The sequence below is a fragment of the Filicampus tigris genome, chromosome 9 (genome assembly GCF_054856515.1).
Source record: "Filicampus tigris isolate MCC_2025a chromosome 9, RoL_Ftig_1.0, whole genome shotgun sequence".
NCBI lineage: Eukaryota > Metazoa > Chordata > Actinopteri > Syngnathiformes > Syngnathidae > Filicampus > Filicampus tigris.
The window spans coordinates 6,906,718-6,934,455 of record NC_141225.1 but is presented as its reverse complement, the minus strand read 5'-3'; the positions used below and the strand labels follow the sequence as shown (position 1 = coordinate 6,934,455).

Here is a 27,738-nt window from a genome sequence, read left to right as displayed (position 1 = left end):
TTGCCCCTAGGTGTGATTGTGAGTGCGGATGTTTGTCTCTGTGTGCCCTGCGATTGGCTGGCAACCAGTTCAGGGTGTCCCCCGCCTACTGCCCAAAGACAGCTGGGATAGGCTCCAGCACGCCCCGTGACCCTTGTGAGGAGAAGCGGTACAGATAATGGATGGATGTATTCAACGTTTTGTCTGGTTCTGCACTTTTGGGATCCACACGCCATTGTCCGCTTTTGTCAGACGTGTCAGAATGAAACTCAGGTTCTTCTATCGTGGTTTCTATTCAGCGTCCTAGCACTCCCAATTTTCAATCAGTCACCTTCAACCTTAGAAATGGATAGACAGGATGCATACTGTAATACATACTGGTTACTGACTAATATTTGTGTCATTCATGCGCTCTACTCATTTCAGGATTTACGTGCCATTGAGCACATAGAGGTTTCTCATCCGCGCTCAAGCAATTCTTTATAGATCGGATTCAGTGGGGCAAGATGAAGAAAAATGGAATGGGGGATGCTTCAAGAGATGTGGTTTCCTTCTTCACTTTGCATAATGAAAAAATAAAAACCATGGAACTGCTGAATACTCGCAACTTCTCTCAAAGAGGTTTGACAGCTTCATGTAATTCTACTATTTGCTTTTCACTCTGTTTAGTTTATTGACCCTCGAAAAATGTAAAACACAAACTTCGTCCAATCACTTGTCTCCAAGTTTTTATTCAGCAAAACGGCCGCTAAAATATTAACCCAATGCCATCTTTTGTTTCACCTAAGAAAAATGTTGAAGGTTTCATGGATAGCTGCAATCAGAATAAAAGCAAGGAAGCAAAAAGGCTAAAGCCAGCAAATATACGAAACACACATGAAAGGCAAATTGAGAGTTACACTGATGCCTGAACGTTGCAGCTGCAGGTTGACCGGAATACCAAAAGAGCAGAGAGGCAGGCTGGTGCATCAAGGGAGAAATAAATTGCATTTTGGGTGTGAAATTCAGAGAAAGGCGTTTGATTATAGCTAGAGGAATTGTCGCGGTTCAGCTGGCAAAAAGCCACTTACAGTACCTGCATCCTCTCGATCATGGCAAACAGGTCCGAGGTCTGAAGGGGGAAGGGAGAGAGTTGACACACAGGATGGTTTTAGACTTGTTTTGATATCATTTCCCACTGGTCTTCACTCAACGCTTACCGCAGTCTCGAGACTCCCAACACTTTCTTTTAAAATCTCTCCCACTCTTTAAAATGTCATTTTTCACACGTGTCGCTGAATTGTCTCAACAAACATTGTAAACAAGTAGCTCTTCTGGGAATAAAACCATCCTCAAAAGCTCCAAGGAAATCCTCAGACACCAATCCAATGAAGCGGAGGATACTTTGGAGTTTGAAGTTACCAAAGAGTATTAAACAGGCCTGCTGAAACTCTCCGGTGAGGAATTACTTCATGTTACGGAAATTCACCAGAGCAGTCGGCTGCATGTGATCAGATTATCTGTTTGTCTTGAAATTTGTTGAAGTAGCTCCTGGCCCAACACCGGAGGCTATTCTTTTACACGACGTTCTCTGAAACTGTAAACAAATGATTTCGAGTCTAGACTAACTCGAAAATTAAGTTACTCCCGTTTTTACGCCGAGCACACGGGCGCCAGTCTACCAGACTAGGGCCCTGAGTGTTTATTACGGTAAAAAAATAAATAAAATTGCCGTAATGCCCACCAAGCGGTGTTTGCGGGCCGGATTACACAAAAACTAAATCAAGGGGTGGCACATGTCATGATGCAATCATTCACTTGATGCAAGGATACAAATGGTAGAGTCATGTCCATCAATTATAGCTCTAGGAAGTAGCCTGCTAATTAACAACAACAGACAAATAAAAAAAATGCAAACATTTTTTCTCATTTATGTTCAGGACTGACCCATTTCCCTCTTCTTCAGAACTAGGGCTGAACAATTACGGTAATTACATTTGTTATATAATTGCAATATGATAAAATGCCATTTACTAATCACAAAAACTGCGATTTAAATGCTCATAGTGACGCGGAGCGGAGTGAGAGACGTCATCGCTGTAACTAAAACCTGCCGCCTATTGAAAGTTTAGTCAGACTCGCCGTCGGCTGGACATTTCAAATTAGAGGCAAACCTGCCTATAGACGGGTACTATTTTCTTCCGCAAAACGGACGACGGAAGGGTACCCACGCTACTGACGGATGACGAATAACGGACGCTCAATTTTTAGTAAAATGCCCAGCTCTGAGTTTACGTTACACTTGTGTGGCAAAATTACATTTTCACAGTGAATGTGACAGTTTAAACCTGTAATTGTAGTAGATAAATAATTGTATTCATATTAATTAATGCTTTGTTTGACTTTATTTTAAAATACTATAGCTTATAATAGATCCGATATTTTTTATTTTAATAAAGATCAATTAATTGCTTGTTTGTTAAAAAAATAAATAAATAACTGAAAAGGACCCTGGGAAAAAAAATCTTATATATAAACGCAGTTTTTAGGGAAAAAAAAAAAAAATCACGTTACTTTCTGTCATCGCTCAGCTCTACCTAGAACACATGGTACAGTCCAGAATGTCGGAAGGTAATGTTGTCATCCATGAGCCTGGAAGTAGACTGCTTCTTAACGAACACATGGACAAACCGCAATGCAGGATTTTTTTTTTCACTTTGTTTGTTGTTGAAAATAATTGGTTGTCACAATTATTTTATCAGATTCATCCCCTCTACAACAGAGATTAAAAGGTAAGAGTTCTGTGGGTCGATTCCGTTTTACATCATTTTCCACTAACCAAGAGGTACTTACACGTAACAGACAAACTAACAGTGAAACAATTCCGCTTTGATCATTGCTTTTCCTGGGAACTGTCCACCCCAGAATCAAAAGTGGTAAAATACCATGACCTTACATCATCCTCCTTGAGACAGGAAGGGGCCTGCTATCATACAAACGCAAATAAGGCTCTCCACCTTTTTTTGCTAAATGTAACCTTTCTTCATAAAGGTAACATAACGTAATTATATACGTAAATAAGAAGGCTCATATGTGGTGTACACATGTTAAAGGCGTTACGACGTGAGGAGACGGGCACATCTGGCCAGTTGCTTGTTGTGTACTCAGGCCTATTTGTTCACCATGTAACACAAGTGGACTGAAATGCCAAGCTGATGTTTCCACATGACATCTTAAATTTACTAAGGGCCATCGCGGGGGCTTGCCAAATGTGCGCGGGTGCACACACATGCACAAACAGACACACGTGTCAAACATATATGTGCATACCTCTAGTGTTTTTAGACCCTTTTTCATGGGTATACATCAGAATAAAGAAATAGCCTTAGTATTCATGATTGCAGAACTCACGATCGTGTGTTTTCTGCAACGCAAATGGCAGTTAAAGGGGGAGGCAATCCAAAAATGTTCTTTATTATAATATGTTCTATGTGCCTCCACTAGTCAAAACATGGCATTCTGATTACGGTAATATTGCAGTTGAGGAATGTAAGTTAAGCAGCAAAATCCACACATATTTTAAACATCTCAGGGGCGGCCATTTTCTCACATACTGTGGACTAAAAATGACAACACAGTTGCTCAGAGCTCAGGTAACAACCAATCATGTCTCACATGTGTTCTGAAGTTGAGCCATTTCATTACCTGAGCAACTGTGATGTCATTTTCAGTCGACAGCAAGTGACAAAATGGCTGCCCCCTGAGATGGACAAAAACGGGTGGATTTTACTACTTAACTCATATTACACGAACACAATATCAATCAGAATCACGTGTTTAGACTATGGGGATGCATAGAACATATTATAAAGGAAATTTTGGGGTTGACTTCCTTTTTAAAGAAGTTTTCCCCACGTAATGTATACATAACTTTGGTAATGTACAAATGGATAGAGCTGGACATTTTTCTAAAAATTGAGCGTCCGTCATCCGTCAGCAGTGAGGGTACCCTTCCGTCGCCCATCATCCATCATTTTTCCCGGGGGGAAAAAATAGTACCCGACTGCCTCTACTTTTACCATCAGCAAGTGCGACTAAATTTTCACTCGCAACCAACCCCCGCCCAGTCTTCCGTGAGTGTTCTAAAACTATTAAAAAAAAAAGAAAAACGTCGACACGGGGGTTGGTCCTCGTTGCCCGTTGTAGTGTGTCTTCAATGACCACTCCACTTGTTTGACTGCGCTCCGCTTGATTCTGCTTGGGAATTGAATTCTTTGTGCCATTTCAGCCCGATTGTCTAACTGGAGCTGCTGACAAGTTACACGCTGCTTATATAGAGAGCTGTGCCCGTGCTTCGCTTCCTGATTAGTGGCCCGTCATTCGCCGACCGTCAGCAAAATGGTCCGTCGGACCGGTCCGTCACATAGACGGAATGTCCAGCACAGCAAATGGATTTTACAATATGGTTAAATTATTAACTGGTGGCTTCATGCAAGATTTATTCATTCGCGCTCTGGACGAGGTATGATGGGAGAGGTTTCCAGAAGTCTTAAATAAAGGTTAAAAACTCCCTACGTTTGTTGCTCATTACTTCAACTTCGGAAATGTCACTAAATATGGCACCAAAGTAGCACAGCTTTTTTGATCTGAAAATGATTATCAACAACAAATAATGGATCTTTGGTCATATATCTGTGCCGGTGACATATAGTAACAGGCAGAACAATCAAATGATCTTCCACTTGTATCGCGCTTTTCCACCTATTATTAAGGCAGTCAAAGCACTTCACACTGAGTTCACACGTACTTGCTCAAGGACACTTTGACACGGCCACAAGGGCTGGGGATCGAACTCACGACCTCTGGGGTGGGAAACGACCACTCAAACACTGAGCCAAGGTCTGCTGAACAAAGCTATTGTTGCCATTCATACAACAGAATACTAGCTTTGAGTTCAACTAAATAGACTCAGATGAAATTGAGTCGAGATCAACATTATTTCAGTGTATATACTTAACGTAATATTTTTGTTTGGTGGCATGCCATGAGGTTGTTCTAATGTAAAATATTTGCTTTGGCTCAATAATGGTTGGAAAAAACTATTAGATGGACGCATTTGAGTAAACATAGTTCTTACTTTATCTTCTTTTAAGACTTTGACATTTTGCGGCCACCCCCGGCGCCCGAATTTGGTGCCCATCTTGATGTCAATGTCACCCCTGCACCACCCTGCCCCCAAACCCACCCCGCCCGTCCCTCACGCTTCGCTGGCCAGTGAACCACAAGCACATGCTCTGTCCCAGAGGAGGTCAGACAAAACAAGAGCCCAAATGTCTCATCTGGAATCAGCAATGCCTGCAAACCTTTGAGGGGGTGAGCGCAAAAAAGTCATACTCACATCGCTCAGACATCTCCTGTTGAGCAGAGGTCTGCGGGGGGCGCTGTGGAGCAGCGCGTACGAGAAGGTGTTTGCCATCATGGTCGCGCAACGACGGCGAGCGCTAAAAGTCTGTCGATCAAAAAAAAAAAAGGAAAAGTAGAAGGAAATTTGAGTCGTAGAAGTGCGTTGGCGTGTGAGGAGCAAGACGACGTTGGCGTTGAAATGTGAGGATGGGATCCCACTTCCTTCCTCTTTTGCAGCGCTCGTATTTGCACTGCAGGAAGTTGAAGGGAGGAACAAAATGTCTCAGATGCTTAACAGACACTCACACACACGATTCTGTGCGCTTCTCGTTTTTGTTGAATCACAATATGGGAACATTCACCTTCCTCTCTGCAACACACACAAAGGGGGGCTCTTAAAATGGAAGTCGTCCCTCAAAACGTAATCACCACAACATCATGTTTCATTCAGCCTTATGCTGCAGTTTTTGCAGGCTGATTTCATATAAAATGCGTTTGCACAGGGGAAGACTATTTTTTTTAAATACACTTTGCAGTACTCCATGTTAGAAACTCTTCTGGTGCTGACCTTAATTAGGTCTAATCTTGTTTTCTTCAATATTATTTCATTCCATTCAAAGGTAATGAGGATGCCATTCTATTAAGAAAGAAGGAATGTTAATTAAAATGTGCTTCTTAAGTCCTTCCATAAAATATTTGGGTCTCTGGAATGCCTGCTCATCACCACCAATAAACCTCCTCTTTGTGAAAAGGTGTCAGTGAGCATGCTGCTCTGCACCACAGTTACATTGAAACTAGGGCTGCACAATATATCCCAAAAATATTGATATCGCGATAATGGCCTATACAATATGCATATCGCAAAGACATGCAATAATTTTCTTATGGAATTGTATGCTTTTATCTGAAATTTGACCAGTCAGATGCAGACTTAAATCCGCATCGCCACCCAAGAGTTGGACTCGCTGGAGTTTTTATGTTGAAGTACAGTAGTTCCATATCGCCGGCGACATTATTTTTCCTGTACCTCACTGGGGTTTTTTTCTCTCAACATGAAAAAGCAGCCCCGCCATTGGTTAAGAGCGTTCGCTGTGGGCCAATAGCGCCGGCTTATACTGAGCAGTCGCCACACACAAGTGTCGTGAATGAGCAAGATACTGTACAAGGTGCTGCATTCAATGTAAACTGAGCAGGGTTTGTTGTTGCGGTCAATTCCCCATGTTAACGCTCGCTGCCGCCGCCGCCGCCGCCGCCGCCGCAAACTCTTGGTGCTCGTTCACATGTGTCGTTCTCAAATGTTGCATCAGGTTTAACGTACTGAACCTGGCCACTTTGGTTCCGCCTCTTGCAACATTCGCTCTAGCTGGAGTTTCTATGTTGAAGTAGTTACATATCGCCGACATTATATCTCCTATATGGACGCATATATATATATATGTATATATATATATATATATATATATATATATATATATATATATATATATATATATACATATATATACGTGTGGGTGTTATTTTTAAACATTATTGACCAATTTCAAGTGTTGAAGATGGCTTGCTGTCTTTCACGACGGAATGCTAATGATTGAACAAACTTGCCATTTTTGGGGTCTCCTGAAAAGTGACTATTTCACAGGTACAAGGTTTTGGACCGACGCCTGCGATAGAAAACCTAGATTGGAAAGATTTGTGAATGACAGTCAGCGGGAGAGGATAGACATGGTGCTGCCCAGTGCCCATGTTTGCTGTAGCTGCTTTGGCTCATGATAGATTGGCCGAACTAGGACTAAACACATCATTAAAGCCTGTGGAATCCATACCAACACCTCCCCTACAGTATGCATCATCGTACAGTACCTAGCTGTAAGCTGATTTCTGTACAGCATTCGTGTACAGCAAAGTTTGGAGCTCTTTGTGAGCATTTGAGATGCGTTTTAATTGTTTTGGGATCATAATTTGTAAACTGTACTCACTTTTAGTAGAGCATGAAATATTCAAGTGAAGTCACTCTTTGTAGTCTGGCTCAGTCTCTATATAGATATAATAAAAAGGTTTACTGTATCCATACTACTACTATCTACTGTATATTGTCAGTAAATGAACACCCCAGGGGCCTTTTAGTGAAAAATGTACACAACAAAGAAGCGCAAGTGTCAGCACCGGCAAAACTAAAAAAATTGCCTTCAGTGATGCCACATGGGGATAATAACACAGATGTGTGACCTTTGGCCAAGCAGATTCTCCAAGAAATCTGCTATTAAAACCACAAGGGTGCATCTTTAAACAAACAATCAAAAACCCTAAAGGGCTGAGATTGAAAAACTGTCTGGTAAAGTGCTGATTAAACAGCATGTACCTCGGCAAAATACAATGTTGCTCTGCTCCTGCGGGTGATAGGTATTGACTTAAAGTGTCAGTCACAAACAGATATTATGAGTTCCTGTACTGTGAAGACCTCCACAGGTGGAATGGCTGGTTGAACAAAACAATTGAATGTGTAAGCAATTTTTTGCACATTGGAAATAACGGAAGCCGAAAGACACCTGGAAACGTTTTTAAGCAAAAATGCCTCTCCTGAATATTTGCATAGAGCAAGGACTCCCAAACACAATTGCAAGGACTCCCAAACACAATTGCAATTGCAATGACAGCTTTGAGTATTTTTGAATATGAAGGCACAAGTTTGGCACACCTCTCAAGCGCCATCATTTCTCCTCTTTCTTGCAAGGAAATAAAACTGAAAAAAGTATAGAAATTCCACTATACTGCAAGACAATGTGGAGGCCTCCCAAAGTGGAAGAAACAGCACAGCGGGAAGAGATCTCCTCATCTGAGAGTGTGGTGGTGGCGCACAAGCGGCTCGCCTTATTAACGGCGCCGCCGCTCGACTAGCGGCCCTTCGCTTTAGTACCAGGAAAAAAACACAGCATGCGGACACGTAAGAAAGGAGGGCATAAATATCCATGAACCACGGCTGCACAGCTCCACGAGTTCATTAAGTCCGCACATCAGAGCGCAGCCATTTTTTTTTTCATTTCCTTAGGCAAACATGCAAATGATTTGCCTCCGAAGCAATACATATTTTCTCCCCCAGTACCTCATTGATGCTGTCAGGGTTATTCTCATCCTCGAATGAAAACCAGACTTCAAAGAGAGTCAATCAATGGCTGTAGAGCTTTGAATAGCTCCACAAGGCTACCTCTGCCAAGTAAATCGACTGTAGTTAAACCTCAATCTGGTCAATGTGTGGGACTGCAAGGGCCACCTCCACATGCTCGATTTGAAATGCAACATGTACGCAGTAAAAAAGAACCCTCTATGGAAAATGTTTTTTTCAGTCTTCTGCTGACTAACTTGTGAGGCGATGTCAGTGGTTCCGTGTTGCCAACATGGTCGACCTGAACGGGCCGCAGTAGGATTAGATACAGAAGGTAAAAAGGAAGACGGCTATGTTTGCAGACGTGATTATAATGAAGGTGTTGACTATGACCATTGGTGATTGAAATGAATGGAATGAGGCAACCAGGCTAAGAGAATTAGCGCTAGCTTTGTCAACATGCTCTGTTTCAACGGGCTGAAGAAATTGAAACAGAAGATAAACAGTAAGAGAATGACATTTAGAGGCAAATTTGAAGAACTGAAAAAGTTCACAAATAATTGAATGTCCTATATTGCAGCACCAAAGTAGTTTATGGGTAAACGTTACACCATGACCATTCTATTTTGTTTTGCAACTGCAACTACATATTTCTTTTTTGTATCAATTGTTGGAATATCATTTCCTTTTTTGATTTTATTGTAGAAACCATGCGCCAGTGGAGGGGTTTGGTGGCAAAATTCCGATGTTCTGCACCAATAGAAATAGCGAAACAGGATGATGAGGAAATTGAACGATGGGGTGAAGTACCCAAATATATGAACATGATTTTGTAGAAAAAAAAGAAAATGTTTTATTTTGAACCAATGTACTTTCTGCTGTCAAAAATAAATATTCCTTAATCAGCGAGTACGTTAAGTAAATTTCCACGCCGATGGCAGAACTTCAATCGCTTTCTGAGTTGCTTTTAAGTGTCTGCCTTTCTTTAGAGAAGCAATCTCGCTGTCATGTTGGTCTCGTTTGGTGGATCAAAAGTCTTTCGTTCAAAAAGCGAGCAGCAGAAAGGCCTTTCATCAGTTTACAAGGTGAGACTTTTGATTAAAAGACAAACTTGATTGGTGAACAGCAATCACGCAAATCTCTATGTAGACACAGCCAACTAGTTGCTTTGCAAATCATATATGGCGGTGATTCCCAACCACATACAAACACAAACAAACATTTTAAAGATGTGGCTACAGTATACTGGCTGTAGAGAGGGACTGCAATTTTCAAAAGTGAACTTTTTGTCCTTTTGCTCAAACTGTCAGAATGTCCTGACAGTAGTACATGAATGTTTAAGAGCAATGCTGAACTATTGACATTTCTGCTGAACAGGTACATTTATCAACTCTTTTTGGTGAATGATTGGGACTTCCAAAAACTAAAACTTCAAAGTGATAACATTCAAGGTCCTATTTTGGTAGCCCGTGTGTTTGGCATAAAAAAAAGGCGCATCTTCATTTTTGTGCCAGGGCAAGTCTATTTGAGCGTGTTTGGGGCCTTTTCGCATGCTAATGTCATGCACATACCCCAGTGAATCTATTTCTGTTTCAGCAATGTCAAGCACGGAGTGCCCTTCGACTACCCTTTAATGCAAATGAGGAATACAACTACAATTGGCTTGATGTTCCGTCCCACAAAGGCGCACAGCGATTCAAACGCTCCGTTATGCCCAATTCTACCTGTGCAAATTCTAGGAAAATACCTAAAGAAAGAAAACTCCACCCATGCACATAGTTAGACTGTGATTTGCGTTAGACTTCATGAAAATAGGACCCAAAGTGTTCTCGAAACATTTGATTGCGATTAAGTCAGCAATGGCAATGAAACAGCTGTGGCAAACGTCGGATTGTTTACAGTGATAACACTAGCTTAATATTAACACTAGCTTAATGTTTTGTTGAAGCTGTTCTGATTAGCACAAATTTGCACACTTTCATAATCACATGCCATCATGAATGGCCATGTTTGAGAATTGCATTCAAGCATGTAAGTGCGGGGCATATAGCTTTGGTCAGAGACTCTTGGCCAGTCTTGGGGCCAGGGACAGAGTAGTGAAGTGTGGCCACATTCAAATCTTGCAAGCAGGTCTGTATTGTATTTTATTGTAATTGTATTATATTGTGTTGTATTGAAACATGTCAATAAAAACAGTGACTTTTTGAACAGCATTTCTTAAATGCATTTTTAATGCGGCGTGACGTGAAAAAAGTACACCTCCTATGCCTTTGTGTCGGAGAGCTGAATGTCTATATTTATCTGGCAAGCCTTTGACAAAGTGTGCAGACCCTGTCAGACACTACGAGCGTCAACTACACACACTTATGGGGTTTGGGACTGCGATGGTGGAGTGCCCCCGTGCATTCGTGCCACCTTTCACCCGGCTGTAACAGCTGCGGGTTACGGCGGGAATGACTCACATATATATATATTGTTTTTTGCAAAGGGACAATGTGATAATTGCATAGCACTTCGACCAGACGGAGCTTTTCAGGACACTGTTAAAAAGGTCAAATGTGTGCGTTCTGTTCTGACAGTGTGTGGTGTACTTCAGATGATCCGCACAACACACCACACACACAAAAAGTATCTCCACCCTACGTCACGAGTCTCCTCCACCTAGCCAGTTATCTGACATAGTACCAAAACTGACCGGTGAGATGTAGCATGGTGCCACAGGACATCCAGACTGCTGGGAAGTGCAAAGAGGAAGAAATAGTAGATGAACAAGTAGTAGTAATCGTAAAAATAGAAGCTAGGCTAACTGTAAGCATATCCAGTAACCAGACTGTGGTTGCAAACTTGAAGTCTCCACTTTTACTGAGTGAATGACTTATGCAAACATTCAATACAACCAGTTTGCCCTTTATTATGGATAATACAACACTATCATCTGAGAATCAGTGGATGGTCTGACCTCATTGCTGACCACAGACATAAGAAATTTGCAATTGTAAATATTGAACATGTTTAACATTTACACTTGTCGCCCCTTCAGGGAGGAAAAATTAACACTTAATGCTGCACACGACTCAGGATAATCGCAGAGGATAATCATTTTGAAATATCTGCTAATCTGCCCTAGTCTGATTGGGATCACAAGAAGTGTGAAAATGCTCAAATTTGGGCTGATTGTCTTCTTATGTGAAGACATTGGTTGCAGCAACATGCTCCTAAAATCACCTCAAACAAGACCAATTTTACCAAGTGGGTTCGAATCCTATTAATACTGTGTAAATCTATCATTATGTTTGCATTTAAAAAATAATCAATGGGGCCATGTCCTCAAAAGAGCAATTACAATGTGTCAACAACCGACAGGTGCATCCTTTTAGTAATTTATTCATATTTATTCATCATTGTCCCTGCTGTGTAAAGTGCTTTATTGTAACCATCTGGCTTCATCCATCTGCATTTATCAAACAAAATAGTCTTCTGTTTTGTTTCAGAAATGGCAGCTACTTTGTGTGTCTGGACACTTTTCTTCATTTTATGTTAATTATTTGTCGTTTGATGGAAATGTACTAAGCCATGCAAGCAACAACAACAAAAATAACCATTATGAATAATAAAAATGAAGCACGCTAGTAGGGATTATTTGACCTGCTCAAATCACATTTGTCTCCTTTTGCCATAGGGAGAATTCCTTGGACACACCCATTTGTGCCCCAAGATAACCACCCTTATTTTATTCATTCTTGTGCATTGTTTCCATGGCAAATTGGGGCTGAGAGCCTTGCTACAAAGCACAGCAGAAAAAGGACAGGGAGAGTTGGCACAAGCACAGCCAAGTAGTCAAACAGACTCACCTTGGGGAAATTACGGTACTCCAGAAAAGCACTACAGTATAATAAATCAGTCTTGTTTTCCTCTGTTTTACATTAGATAAAGGAAAAATGGAGGAGGGGATCCTTTTTGTATTGATCCACTTTTCATTATTTTAAGAATATTTTTAGTTGTCATCCATTGACGATGTACCTCCCACCCCGCCTTTTTGAATGGCATATGACTTTGTGCATTATATTTCCCAAGCATCTTGGGTCCTGCTGCCTTATACAGCAGAAAAATAACAAAGAGAACTGCATGGCAGGAACACCGTCTGTCATGCTTAATGAGCAAATCGCCACTCAATAAAAACCACTGTAACAAATACAACAATAGCTATCCATCTTATTCCTGATGGCTCTGATGTAGAAACAATTATGAATGCAACTTTGTGTAAGAAACTGCAAGTAACACTTAGCCATTTGTTACAACGGCTTTCGTTTCCTGGAGTGGTTTATTTGAACATTTTTTGTTTCCTTTTCTAAATGATCATAACTCCCTGTAGCATTTGAAAATGTCTCGCACAGCTTGGGAATGTGTTGGCAGTTGTACTAATAAGAGAAGTTGAACATGTGGCGACAAAGAGCAGTGTTTTGACCATGCACCACTGACGAAGGGAGAATGTTGAATTGGTACAGTTTTCAGCACCTACCCGGGAATGAGGAACACAAAAGGATTAGGTTAGTAGCATTGGCGGTTTTACAGGGTGGCAAGGGGTGGCAGCTGCCACACCCACCTAAAGTTTTGCCACCCCACCTGCCACCCCAATGAATCCATCAATACTGTCTTTTCTTTACATTTTCCTTATATCGTCTCCATAGTGTTCTATAAATGTTTTAATAACTAGTTTAGAATTTACTCCCACACTCCACATTTTGAAAACAAAACATTGTCTTCCAAGGATTACGGGAGTATCGTTAGCAGAGGTAGGCATTTTACTACAGTTTGCTGGTCTGTCATTCGTCATTTGTCAGCGGTCGGGGTACCCATTCGTCATTCGTCATTTTTCGTGATGCAGTGAATTGTAATCGCCCGTCCGTGAGTTAGTCTGTCAGAAGATCGTTGGTCCCCCAAAAAACGTTAGAAAAATGGGCGTCCGCCATTGACGGACTGACCATTACTGATGGACGTGGTTAGTGACTATTACACTGATGGATGATAAAACACACTTCCATCATTCGTCAGTCCATAATTTTTAAAGGGTGTCCCGTCAATCGTCAGCAAAACGGGCGTTTGTCAGCGATGGAATACCCACCTCTGATCGTTAGTCAATAAACTCACGTTTATTTATTTTGTATGACAAGACACAACTATTGTATGAGCATATAGCTGACGGAGGAACAATCATGTCACGACAAGTGCACTCTTATTTTGCTTGTTAATTCATCTCTCTCATCTTTATAAGGACTGTGTACAACAGTCCTTACCATGGGACACACATCAAACTTTCTAGCCCAGGGAATGCAGAAAAGGAAATTTACTAATAAATAATAATAAACTCTGCCTGTGTGAAAACCACATGTCTAAGATCTTTAATTCTTTTAGAATTATATTTCTGTCTGCTACAGGGGCTGAGATATTAATTATTTTGTAAGTGTTGAATTTCTGGGAAAACTTCAGGTTTTCAAGGGTAATTCCAAAGGCGACCGATGGTTTTGGGGAGCTGTTGAGCCAGGCGCTTTAGGCCTTAAGGGGTTAAGATGCGACAACTGGTGTTCCCAAGTCTGTAACTGTGGTGGACTCGTACCATGTGAACAAAAGGCTGCTTCCGGTTCATACCGGAAGCCTGTCCCATAATCCGCGCAAAGTCTCATGGGGCCTAGGAATAAGGTGGATATACATTCATTTCACCATTGAACCACCTTTTTGTACTAAATATAAAAGTCCCCTCATGGAAACTCAACTCTCCTTAATGTAGAAATTGGCTTTTATTTTTTTTAAGTCATTTACTTTTACCAAACCATACACACAAAAAAGATTTAACAGTAGTAAATGTCCTATCTGTCACCTGTTGCTAAGCAGAATTCCTGGGGCACATGCAACTTGTGCTCCATAGCCATGTTTTTTAAACATATGGCTGAGTGCATTACGTATACCTGGCAACTTGGAGCAGAGAGCCCTATTGCCTCAAGTAGCAGAAAAGGGACAGGGGAGTAAGGGCAGGAACATAAAGTCACAGATACTGAAGAAATCATGCCCTCAAGGACACTAGAGTAAATGAGAATAACTATACATTCATTTTACAATTGATTCTCCTCAACTAAACTGCAAAATACCCCTACGGTATTTTTTGCCGTTATGTATATGACCAACACTAATGGCTGTTTTCCAGAAAACAAATTTAAAAAATGCATTGAAAAAAATGGTTCTTGTTGGCATTTATGACAAGCTCCATTTCCTGTCTGTGATTGATGAAATCCCAGGATGTCCTCCTGGGCTCTTACCTGCGAGATAGCGGGAAGAGGCAGCAGTGGAGCGGAATATTGGAGAGTGCTCTACTTCATCAGGGATGCGGGGGATCCTTCCATCGTGCTTCCTGGGAGCACAAGAGGGTGGAGGCAAGGAGGGAGAGATTAGGACTATCCGAGTGTTGATAGGTTGTACTTAAGATACTACAAACTGCAATTTCCTGGGAAATTGCCCGTGGATGCTGAGAGATGTTCTCCATTGAGGTGAGATGTCAGAAGAATAAATGAATACACGAGCCATTGGTTTTGCAGTGGTTCACGTGGCTGTTCCACTTAACCACTGGTGTAGCCCAGAGAAGCGGTATATTACCGTATATTACCGTAACACTACCGTGTTGGGCCACAGGAGGCACTGCCCTACATTTACAACCTAAATACTATTTGTACACTAATACATATACTAATAAATAGTGAACATTTATTAACTTACCCTCCCAACAGTCCATTGTCTTGAAACGTTTTTCTTGGCTGCTCTGCTTGTTTTGACATTTATTTATTTATTTATTTTGCCCAATCAGATTTCAGCATCTATTCTGCCCAGGGCCTTCAAAATCAGTAACACTGTCTGATATATAAGCAATGGGACTGCTTTTTTAACCAAACAGATTTGAAATTCACCTCAGCGCCAGCTAGCTGGCTCCCAATAACGTCAGCATTTTTCATCCTCCAATTGGTTGGTCAGAGCAAAACTTGTTACAGCAACAAAACACATCTCAAGCAATCTGCGCATGTAAAGTTTAGTCTTTAGCATATCTGGCGATAATAATGCTGGTTGATACCTCACGGAAGCTCAAGCTCTATGATATTACACCGCCTATTGACTATGAAGTAAATGCTTTGATGTTTTGGCAATGCAAATGACATCATTCCAACATCATTACCGGTACTTCTCTTGTCTGTGATCTTCCAGCAGAAAAAAAATATCTAAAACGTATACAAGTATACCTGTCAGAAAATGGACAGATGGATCGTTTTTCAGCAAGTGTGACTGCGTTCATGAACAGCAAAGGTATTTCACATGATGTAGCATTTGATAGTTTTCGATGTAGAAATGGAAAATGCTAGTAAATTTTGCATCATTACATATTTACACTGATTGGACAGCAGCAAGGTTATCATAAATAACAAATATCGATGGATACAAAACTTTCAATCTGCAGGATTTTCTTGGCAGATTTTACTTTGGGTAATAAATTAATTTACTTTCAAAAAAAATTACAAGGTGTGTATTTACTTTGTAAAACAACCACATAGTGTATCTTAGCCTTTCAGCCTGGTAGCTTAATGCTAATGCTAATTTGCATCTATGTCGTGCAACAGCACATTTAAAAAACACAATATAACTAATCAGACATGTTCTTTTTCCCCTGAGGAGAATGCCTGATCATTTGAGAGGAGTTGTGACATCTCAACGAATAAAATATCCAACTGCGTGTCTAAGTTCCATAAAATGCAGAGAAAACTCCACCCTGTGGTGTCCTAGCCAATACCAGCTGTAGCGACATGCACAACTTGGAGTGAAACTGCAGCATTTTCAAACCACGCGCAATCTGTTGAGCGTAACTATAAAGGCAAATTGCGCGCGGTTTCATTTTAATTGGAAAAGATTATTTGAGATGCCAATATTTTGAGTTGGGAATGTTGTCACAGAATAAAGTCACATCTCCAGGCACCACCATACTCCAAATTGGCTATGATTAGCACAGAGACAAGATTGGAGCAATCCCATTGGCCACTAACTGAATGTTATGATCTTTTGGTAATGCAATGGCATCTTTTACGCATTGTTGCTTTTCTTGCCTTTTTGATCGTTTTACTGGAAAAACAATACTTTTATTTTTCCAATATTTTGGCCTCCATCATAGATAACCCCCTCCTGTGTTTGAATTCATGTTTTATAGAAAATAAGGACAGTGAAAAATCTTGGAGTAGTAACGGGTAAAAACAAAGGGATGGAATGGTAGAGCTGCAGCATCTTTTAACTGGATCCAATTGAGATTTTGATTGTTTCTTCCCCCTATTCAGGCACAATGTTTGCTTTTTTAAATGGAAAACTCAGGCTTCATGGGTCAAATTGAGGCAGAATACTTTTTAAATGGCCCATGAAAACAAATAGAAACTTTTCAATTATTTGTTCTAGCAGCACTACAGTGTGTGTGTGTGTGTGTGTGTGTGCATGCATGTGGGGGGGTGTGCGAGTGTGTGTGTAAAGAATTAGCAGGCAAGCCGCATAATATGAATTCACACTTTGTCTGACATGTCAATCAGTGGCTCAGAGTGGCGGCCCATCTGTGCACGCATCCTGTTCACAAACCTGTAGCAGAGGGCGGAATTTCCAAGCGACGACAGAGAACAATAGGACCAGTTGGAATTGTCATATTTCACCCCTTCTGTTGTTTTGGCTGCATGGAAACCACGGCTTTGGGTTTGACTAATAATCATAAGCATCACGATAATAATAACAATAACAATAAATGTTATCTATGAAGCAATTTTCATTCAAAAGGAAACATCGTGTCATCCTCATTATTATTACAGTACGAGCACTGTGTGCCCTGTGGATGCAGACACAAGATAATATGTGCCCCACCATTTGAGGCAAAGGTTTAAAAAATGTATATATTATTACTATTATTTCATTTTATCATAGTAGCAATTTTTGTGTTGTGAAATACTAATGTTGTGTTTCTTATCATTAAGATATAAAAAATACAAAGAAAGAGTGACGTGATTTTGTTTGATGGCCATTCATCTGCTGATCTGCTCTATCACGGCTTTACTGAAAATGTTAGGTACGCAGGTTTATATGCGACGAATACATCAATGTCGGCGTGCGAGAGTCCTGCACAGTTTTCAAAATGAATCTGAACGTTTTTTGTGTGGCACTGCGTAATGTGGCAAGAAATGTCTCTAAAACATGTGCATATTTGTAAATAACGAGAGCCGAGGACACTGCAGCACACTGGCAATTAGGGCAGCAATCTAAGATTCAACAGGTGTAAGAAAAAGCAGAGCTGGGCATCATCCAGTTATCGTCCTGCATATTTAATCGACCCATGTGGTCCCGGCCAGTCCCTTGTCGGCGACAGCCAATCGGCGTCGAAAAGGTCATTTTCATGTCACACGCAGGCACATGAGCAGCCACAAACAAAGAAAAAATATCAAACAAAAACAACTGATACACGTACAGCGTGGTGATCAATGAAATAAGAACAATATGGGGCACATGTCCTTGCGTCTGAGGGACGCAACACTTTTGTTTTTTATTTTTTCCTTACTCGACTGTGTGCTAGGAGTGCGGCCCATGCGTGTAACGTGGTATCGGTTAAGAGCATAAGTAGAGATGTCAACATAAATTTGTTGACATTTGATCACAGTATTTAGGCATTAGACGACGCTTATTTTCCTACATTAGGCGTTTAGACTTCTCCCTGTCACGTCACACCACGGCAAGTGAGGAGAGTCAAAACACATGGGTCGGCAACTAAATTTGAACCCATTTCATAAAAGAAATTACGGGAGCCACAAACCCTTTGGACATCTAAAATTAAGATAGATTTTCTTTTCCATTTTTCTTTTCATTTCTGCTGCAGGCACCTGTTGAACCGGTTCTAAGCAATGCGTCAGAGCATCCACCATTTTGCATGTGGCCATTGTATATGCCATAAAATCGGCAAATAATATTTGTAAAACTTGATTAAACTAACATAATGCAATCAAAAGCGATCTTTCGGTATTAATCCAATAAATTCTGGCTTGACGATACATCACCAAGGAGCAAGTGAACAAAGCTTCTTCACAAGTAGCTTCACTTTGCCACAACCAAAACGTTGGCGCCGTCATCGTACGCAATAAGGTGTTGAAGTACAGTATATGTATTGTAAATGTTGCCTATGATAATATTTGCCAGCAGTCGAATGGCGCCCTTTGCGACATTCAAGACTATTGACTAGGAGTACTATACGAATATATCCAAATATATGAAGAAAAGTAAGTGCTGTCTGCAGAGTATTCATAATAATAACTCCCCCCCAGCACACACACACACACACACACACCTCCACGCCCATGCAGTCTGTGTGGATGGGATTTTGTTGCGCATAATTACAATTAATTAAAAATTCAGATTTAATCTTGCAGAAAGAAAGCCCCAGTACACCGTTCAGTGGCGCCCAAATCAAAGCCTGTGGGCTGCAAGTGTTTGTGTGTGTGTAGACTGTCATTGTACTGTTGTACAAGGCAGATAAGAGGATCAACCCAGTCATAACACACCCAATTCCTCCATCCTGACACCTGACCTAAAGATGCTAGACAAAGAAACGCAGTGGGAACTCAATATTGCATTCAGTGAGTGTCAAAGGGATTGGTGCCACAAGTTGTTTTTTTTCCCGTGATGCCAGCTCTGCCTTGCTGTTGACCATTAGTATGATCACGTCACACGAGGAAAAACAGACCAGTGACCAGTTGTTGGGTGATAGTCTGACGTGACAGCCGTGTGGACAGTGACTCTACGCTGGTATAGCTGCTTTAGAGTAGATGTTTTCATATTGCAGAGACTTGAAACATTTTTGATTTTTGTTATGTCTACATCAAGAACCAGCTTGATTTTTAATGGCACATAGTCTTGCAGACTGAAACACGATTGATTTGTTGGTTAACCCTATTTCTACACTTGTATGACATGTAAGAATGTCACACTGAATTTAAAGGGGAAGTCATCCCCAAAATCTTCTTTACAATAGGTTTTATGTGCCTCCACTAGGCTAAGCATGTCATTCTGATTACCGGTAATATTGTGTTTGTGGAATATGAGTTAAGCTGCAAAATCCACCCATTTTTGTCCATCTCAGGAGGCGGCCACTTTTTGTCAAGTGAAAATGACATCACAGTTGCTCAGGGCTCAGGTAACGACCAATCATGGCTCACCAGTTTTCTGAAGCTGAACCATGATTGGTTGTTACCTGATCCGCCCTCAACAGCAAAATGTGTTCCTATATTTTTGGTACTCATATATTTTTGACTTGTATTTTTTATATTAAAAAAGTCTTTACTTTTTTCTTAGCACATCAGGTTTTTGAGATATTTTCATTTTTTTATAATGAATTTATGATTTATAAAAGCTTGTGCCATATGGATTTTACCATGCATTGCATCCAGAAAATATTAATGGCATCCCTGATTGGAAATTTTAATAAAGGTTTGTTGACCAGTCTAATCCTAAAAGAGGGGGTCAGCGACCACCACCGTGTTCAAGTGTCCCTGACCACGATTCTCAGCCTTTTACAAAAAAAAATAACAAAGACGCAACACTATAAAGTCAATCTGGACACTTGTACCGTCTATAATGGATAAATCACAGCCATAATTGCCAACTAATTACCCCTCAGCCCCGCAACAAATCTAGCCACAATTCCGACGCTGCCACAAATGCACTCCGGAAGGGAATCATCTAATTACATGGATGACTATGATGGCAGCTATTAAGTCCAAATGGATGCAGTGAAAAAGGCCTTTTGTGCTAATAATCCAATATAGTAGAGAATTGACATGGAGTCTTCCTTTTCTTGTAATGAAATAGAAAGATGCCAAATTAATTAAACTCAACACAGGCAGCGATGAGCAGGCCCTCAAAACAAAGTTTTAAGGAAATCTGAGCTGAATGGAGGTATTGTGTCAATCCCTTTATGCCTATGAATTGCTTGAGGGCGGAGCTATTATCACACACAAGATGTTAGCTCTGACCTTAGGTTGGTTTTTATATGGCGAGTTATCACATTTTAGGCAAAAGTTGTTCCCACACACACTGACGAAAACTAGAATATCTCACAGTGTAGCATCACCCATTTGTCTAGTGTACAGCTGGTTCAAATTCAAATTTAGTGGCAATCGTACAAAATCTCTAGGACGAGTGTCTTTAAAAGACACCTGGAATCATAGAGCTAAAATGTTGTATTCGACCGCGGTTGGCTGGCGACCACTTCAAGGTGTACCCCGCACGCTTGCGACCCTCGTGAGGATAAGCGGTATGGATAATGGATGGATGTTCTAATCAAATCAAATTGGCATACTCCATGTGTGTTTTCTGACATGAGTTTTGTGTTTTAGGTTGAGTCAGCAAACATTGCTACCATGCTCTGCCCGCAATGCTCAAACTAAAATTCCTCACAATTTGCTGTCATCCATCTGTCTACTATGATTGTTTATAATTTTCCAGCAACTCTGACAAAATCCCCAGGGCAGCGTTGTCTTTGAAGGATACCTGGAAAAATGACCTTAAAATGGTAACTTCACAGTAAAATGGTAGACTAGCAAATTCTATGTTCTCAACTGAAACTGCAGTGCCAGTTAAGATTTATGTTTTAGCACAATATCATCAAACCCAAAAAAGTGCATAGCTGACATGACAAAAATACAATTTATTCAAGATGTCATAATCAGGGTGCGTGGCATTGTTGACACAGAAAGAACGGCTGGGTTTGTTCATTTGTATGCAAGCCTCAAGGAAAATTACTTTACAAAACTAACATTCCTAGATGGAAATCAACTTTCCGGTCCTTATGGGATTACAGAGTAGGAGGCAGATGTTAAAAAGTGTCCCCAATGTTCATATTTATTTAGTGGAGAAGCCTAGTGTTTACAGAGTCAGTGATTGAGATAATGCCATGCGATCGACCGACACCTCCTTCACGGGCTACTGGAAACGCAAACGATGCAATGGGCACCCCTGTTCGATACACAAACACAAGAAATGTTTGCAACATTAACGACCCCCCCCCCAAAAAAAAAAAAGAAAATATGTACATATGGTTACAGTGTAAGCAAAGCTTTATGCAGAAAGGGTTCACTGTATTGTCACAAACAAAAGCCAAGCCCATCATTTTTCAATGAACAAAAAAAATTTGAGAAAAATTACCTTCAAGTTAATCAAAATCAACTTAACAGCTACAATCGCTAGCTACTTGGCAGGGGGAAACGCGTCTGTTTTTAAGGGTCACAAATATGTCTGTCACTCTATGGTCACTCAGTCCAGAGGCACATGACTTTGGCTCACAGCACAATAACTCTTTCCCCCGAAATATTTTGGAAGTCACAGATTACATTTTGATGCACATGTGCCTAAATGATTAAAGAAAAATTTTACTCAATGTTTTAATTCAGTAACAAAAGTAATATTAAAGTGGTAGGCGTGAAAATATTTGTCAGTCTAAATTGGTTTATATTTATCTCTTGGCTATCTCCACTTTGTATTAATTACTTTCCTAAATAAAGTTCCAAGTACTACAAGTCTTATCTGCTGCGCTTTGCCTGAAATGTTTCATAATTCACATCCATCAAGAGTTGCAAATCATCCCAGTCTGTATCACAAATGACAACAGGTTGCATCACAAATGACTTTATTCTGTGAAATCCTTTAGACTCACATTCTGACGTTCTGCTGTTAGACAGGAGTTAACTAAATTGTTACTACCAGCAGTAATTAAGACTTACTTTATTGAAACATGTCCATCCTTCATGTTCTTTTTCTATTTTTCCTGCTTTTAATCGCCCTGTTTGCCAATAAATCAAGCAATAGTGTAGTAAGGGCACACACGCACGACTGAACTAACAATGCCGCTTACTCGCAGTAGGGAGGGCGTAAAGGACCGCTGCAAGCAAAGGTTGCAGGGAAATCGTGGAACGGAGTTCCAGTAATAAGTTCTCTATTCGAACACGTTGACTGAATCGATAACAACACACGACAAGGACTCTCGATCTTAACACTAAATTGAAGGAAGCCCATGGATTTATGATCATATTTAAGTGAATAATGAGAGACCACCCTTCAGATTCTTTACCTTATACTGCTTGGCATCAGCTTTTTTTGCTATTCAGAGTCTGGATTCCAGACGCTCAGGCCTGTACCGCTGAAATTGAGATTGCTTAGAAAACACAGCCTGGATATTCAGGAGTAGGAACGCTCGTCTCACTATGATTAGGTGGAAAAGATTGGATAACGGTGTATGGCAAGGGGGGTGCTGAAGAAAAGGGAGAAACCACAGATTTATGATGAGATTTGAGAGAATAATTATGAATTACGTGTATATTTTAAATAATTTTCTGGCAACATTATATTGAACATTTGGTACTTTGGGGTAAAAAAAAAGAAAGGAAAAAAAAACATTAAAAATGCAAACAAAATCATTTAGGGGGTGCCCACACTTTTTCAGCAGACGAGCTACTTATAAAATGATAAAATGACCAAGTCCAAATGATCTTCCTACTTTATTTATGTATGCATGTAGGTATGTATGCATGTATGTATATGTACAAAGTATGCATGCATGTATTAATTTATCTATTAAAAATATACTTAGAATTCTTTATATACAATACATATTGGCAGGGGTGCACACAACTGGTACGCATGCGCAAAAGAAATCACCAGAACTGGGCACTTGACCATTTTCTGCAGGTCCATCCTCCATCCTCCATCCTCCATCCGCGACCTGGGTACCCTTCCGTCCTCGTCCCAATGTCCTTATTCATAAAAATTATCATCCTCCGACTCGGTCTGTCCTCGTTCTCAACGTCCTTTCGTTACGTCCGTGCATGACATTATTTCAATATCATTTGCTGGCTAATTTCCTATGCACATCCACTTACTGGCTGGGAGTATCGTGAGTGGATTGAATTGTTAACAACTGTTTTATAAGATAGCTTTATAGCTGAAGAAAAACTTGTTGCTTCAACGCTTTTCTTAAATGAGGAATTAAGGACTGCAGTCTTTAATGTGCAAGCGCAAATACAATCTAAGGTAGGAACCAGGCTGGGGTAGGAAATGAGCTGTCAACTAAACTCCCCCATGAAATCCAAAAGGAAGACGGCATCGAATGTCTTCTAGGGACTGACACAAAAGTAACTTACCTTAATATTTGCTGCTAACCAATAGACTTCCGAGTGAGGTGACCGCCACCGGCTCTCCCCCCCCCCCCCCGCCCCCCTCCAAGTCAAGCTACCATCATATCAAGCTACCATCATGCTTTATATTTTGATGACGCATGTATCCATGTGGGGAACAGCAATGCCACTGCTTGGTTGAAATTTGGTAGCAATTTGGCAAAATCCCTGGGGGGAGTTCGTATTTGAAGTACCCCTGGAAAAATTTACCTAAAATGGGCATTCAAAACAAAATGGCAGCCTTCCTATGTCTTTTTGGGCACTAGTTATCGATTCTCTTTTGTACGTCTACTCATAATAGACATTGTCTTCCAAATTCACATGACAAGAACCAAGAGAGAGAAGAGAAGAGGAACTTATCCAGCATGTGTTTTTTTTTCCCTCTCAGAACACATGGTCGATGCCAAGGAGCTCAATTGTACATCTTCATTGGCTGCACGTCCGGGCAGCGAAGCCATTTGCGGCTTATATTTCATGAGTGTAAATTCTTGTTTGCCGCCATGCACACATGCATCTGTCTCAATGCGTTACCTAGCAACTCAACCTAACCCATCCCAAATGCCCCAAAACGCTGGCATTGATGAAGGGAACTGCAGATATACTGTCAATGCAGTGGAATTGTATGTGACTTAAAGTGTGAAATCATATGAAAACATTATTGAACAATGAACGACAGCAGCCACAACATTATGTCCACTTGCACAGTATGATGCAGTGCTTGTCATCATTTGGGTCGCGGCTGTACTGGAACCAATCCCAGCTGAATTTAGCCGCTTTTACATTACAGATTCTAGAATGACCTTTCCCCACTCTGGCTGGTCAATTGCAACTCCATTACAACAGGCACCAATAAGTTGAGGTAGGATTGGGGCTGTCATGGTTCTGTTTTTGCCCTTAGTATGTTGCAAATTCCTGCTTCTCCCCTTCCTTCTCTGCGCTCCTCCCTCTTTGGAGTGAGGTAGGAGGTGGGCCTGAACTCTGAGGCGGAGACTCACCCACACCTGAGCCACATCAGGCTCATTACGGTACATGCTAGCCTTTTTAGCCAACTTCTCCCCTTGCTTCTATGCCGGAAGATTGCACATTCCCTCCTGCCACGCGTTCCAGCCTCCAGAGTCGCCAATGCTCGGTGATCTAGTTATTCTATTTCATTGCCAGTATTTCCCAGAGCAAGGTGATTTTCAGTTGCTACTTTGTTTTGAGTTTACGAGTTTTATCTCTGAGTGTAGTGATTTTTTTTGTTGTTGCTTCTTTCTGAAAAATGTGGACTTTTGGTCTCTGCTTCCTGGGTCCTGGCCTTTTCTTTGCCTCATGACACATAACAGGGGCGGGATCAACTGAACAGTGTGAGCCTCCATTGGACACATACACGCAGTATGAGCGGTTCTGCTACAGATTTCAGAGTGGCCGAACATTGGCAACTGGTTTTGCGGCGATTCAAAATTTTGAATCAGTTTCATGTGGCAACGTCACAAATTATAGCCCATCAAATGCACTGAAGCTTTCACATGAAAAATCAATTTCCGGTTTTAAAATAGAGAGAAAGAGCTGCCTGCCACCAAGACATGAAACTGTAATTATATACAGTACACATAACTATATATTGTGTTTTACAACAATACTTAACCAAGCTGTTTTGGGGTAGGACCGGTACAATGTGTGAGGTACACCCTGGATTGGTTGCCAGCCATGGCACATACAGTATAGACAAATAACAATTTCCACATGACATTCACACCAATGGACAATTTTGAGTCTACAGTGAACCTGACAAGCACATGGAGAACATTCAACTACATACGAACCTTGAACCTCAGAAATGTGAGGCCGATTTGCTTTACCATTAACTCGCCTATGGATCCCAAATAGTTAAATTACTGTGACTTTGTAAGTGTCCGGCGTAGCAAGTCATGTCGTGATTAATGGTGCAGGGTTGGCTATAATACTATAAAAAGGTGTCGTCACATGTTCATTTTTGCCACACGCCGGGTTTACCATACAATAGTGAAGGTACCGGGTTCGCAATGGTTAAAGTGAAGCATGTAGTTTTTGATTCTGTTAGTCTTACATTATTCATGACATTTATGGGGACATATTTGTTGGTTACCGAGTGTGGCTGATTCAACGGTGGGTACCAGCTGCTCTGCTGCTGTTCGAAGGTTACACACGAGAGAATTTCCACCCTTGGTTGGCGAAACGAGCTATGTGGCAGTTGGTGGCATATGTCTTGTAGTATTGACTGCTTTTCCATGCAGCAAACAATAATAGAGTCATTAATTATGCATGATTTTATTTGTACTGGAAAATGTATTATAAACTTTGCTGTGAGACTATTTGTATTTTTTTAGTTGCAAGAGGCAGAAGAAAAAAAGATTTACAAAAGCACCAGTTGAATGCAACACTGTTATATTGATTCCAAAGGATGCTACAGATATTATACTATTAGTCCATAAAGTGACTTTTGTAACTTGTACACTAATTTGTCTCCTGTGCCGTAACGTGTACAACAATTTGTCTCCTGTGCCTGATTTGACCTCATAGACCTCTGGCGGCTCTCTGTAAATTTCACGGTCTATCGGTGCATTCAAGTATGCTGTTTTGACATCCATCTGATGTAAAATCAGGTTAACTTGTACTGCCTTTTGCATTAGCACCCTAATGCTAGTCATGTTTGCTCTGGGTGAAAATGTCTCATAATCTACACCCATCTTTTGACTATATCCCTTTGCAACGGAACGTGCTTTGTAATTGTCACATCCTTCAGAATCACTTTGAAGCGCATACACCCATCTACCCCCTACTGCTTTCTTCCCGAAGTTGGTCAGGGTAACTGTGTTATTGCCTTTTAGCGACTGGGTCTCATCATCCATCGCATCAACTCCTTTCTTTGCGTTGGATGAGGTTATGGCTTCGCTGTATTTGACAGGTATGTTACACATTAACCGATAACAGCAGTCAATATTGGTGAAAATCTGATCATCAATTTCCTCACCACATACATATTCACTTAAATATGCTGGTTTCTTTCTCTCTCTGGAAGCCCATCAAGCCCATAGGCAGGGCTATTTTTGTCATAGCCAAAAAATACTCCCTCCTCACACTTGGAGGCTAGTTTCTTTTTGTCCTGTTTATAAGCAAAACACTTAGAACCAAACCTCTGCATCCTAAAGAGGTTAGGCCGCTTCCGTTAGCATTCGATATGCTGTTTGATTCGATTGTTGAAACATCTTTCTCACAATAGCTGATGTCTAGACTGCATAGGTCCATAACCTCTTGGGTAAACCACTCTCGATTAGCATGCACCTTGCTATGTCAAATAGCTTGCGCCAATTGCGCTCAGAGGTGCCATTTTGATGTGGCGAATATGGTGCTGATGTCTCATGCTTGATGCTATTTTTAGTTAGCAAACTTTGGTAGTTTTTACCTAATAAGTCAGTTCTGTTGCCAAATCTGATACATTTGACCTTCCCGTATGAGGCTGTTATCTACCAGTATGTTTTCAGTTGCTTGCGTTGGGTCACTCTTGTGCTTCATGAAATACAAACACTGCACCAGAACGATTGTCGGTAAAGGACAATGCAAAGCGATGGATCAATTGGTCCCGCTATGTATATGTGGAGCATGTCGAGTACAGCTTTAGCTCTCGCATCTGGTTCTATACTCCTAGTTTGAACAACTTTCCCTGTGCACACATACCCTTGATCACCATGCCATCAACAACTTCTTGCATCCTTTGAATATCATCGTAATTGCAGTGACCCATGATCTCATGCCATGTCTGCATGTCACAACACCTTTTGCATTGGTCATCATTGTCACCATTCACAACGTGTGCATGTGGAATTGTCTCATCCCTGTGTCGTAGAACATCATGTCCTTCCTTGAAGATCACCATTGCACCTCTGGATGTAACTGCTTGCACAAAGATGTCCTGCGGAAATGTGTAACACCTGTCTCAGCGTTACTTTGTGCCATTCCCCATTGTTGTCCATCAGGCTGCATCTC

General features: G+C 40.9%; 1 protein-coding gene across 19 annotated transcripts in view; it reads right to left on the bottom strand.

The window, feature by feature from the left end:
* rap1gapb (RAP1 GTPase activating protein b) overlaps window positions 1-27,738 on the bottom strand; it is a 126,827-nt gene that overhangs the window by 31,469 nt on the left and 67,620 nt on the right. For 9 of the 19 annotated variants that reach the window (XM_086040041.1, XM_086040039.1, XM_086040044.1 and 6 more), the window contains 3 exons: window positions 14,773-14,864; window positions 5,357-5,467; window positions 1,055-1,090 (listed from right to left, as the gene is read on the bottom strand). In XM_086040041.1, the coding sequence (XP_085896167.1) occupies window positions 1,055-1,090; window positions 5,357-5,437 (117 nt within the window). In that variant the 5' untranslated portion in view covers window positions 5,438-5,467; window positions 14,773-14,864. The other 10 variants (XM_086040053.1, XM_086040052.1, XM_086040040.1 and 7 more) reach the window with 9 other exon arrangements.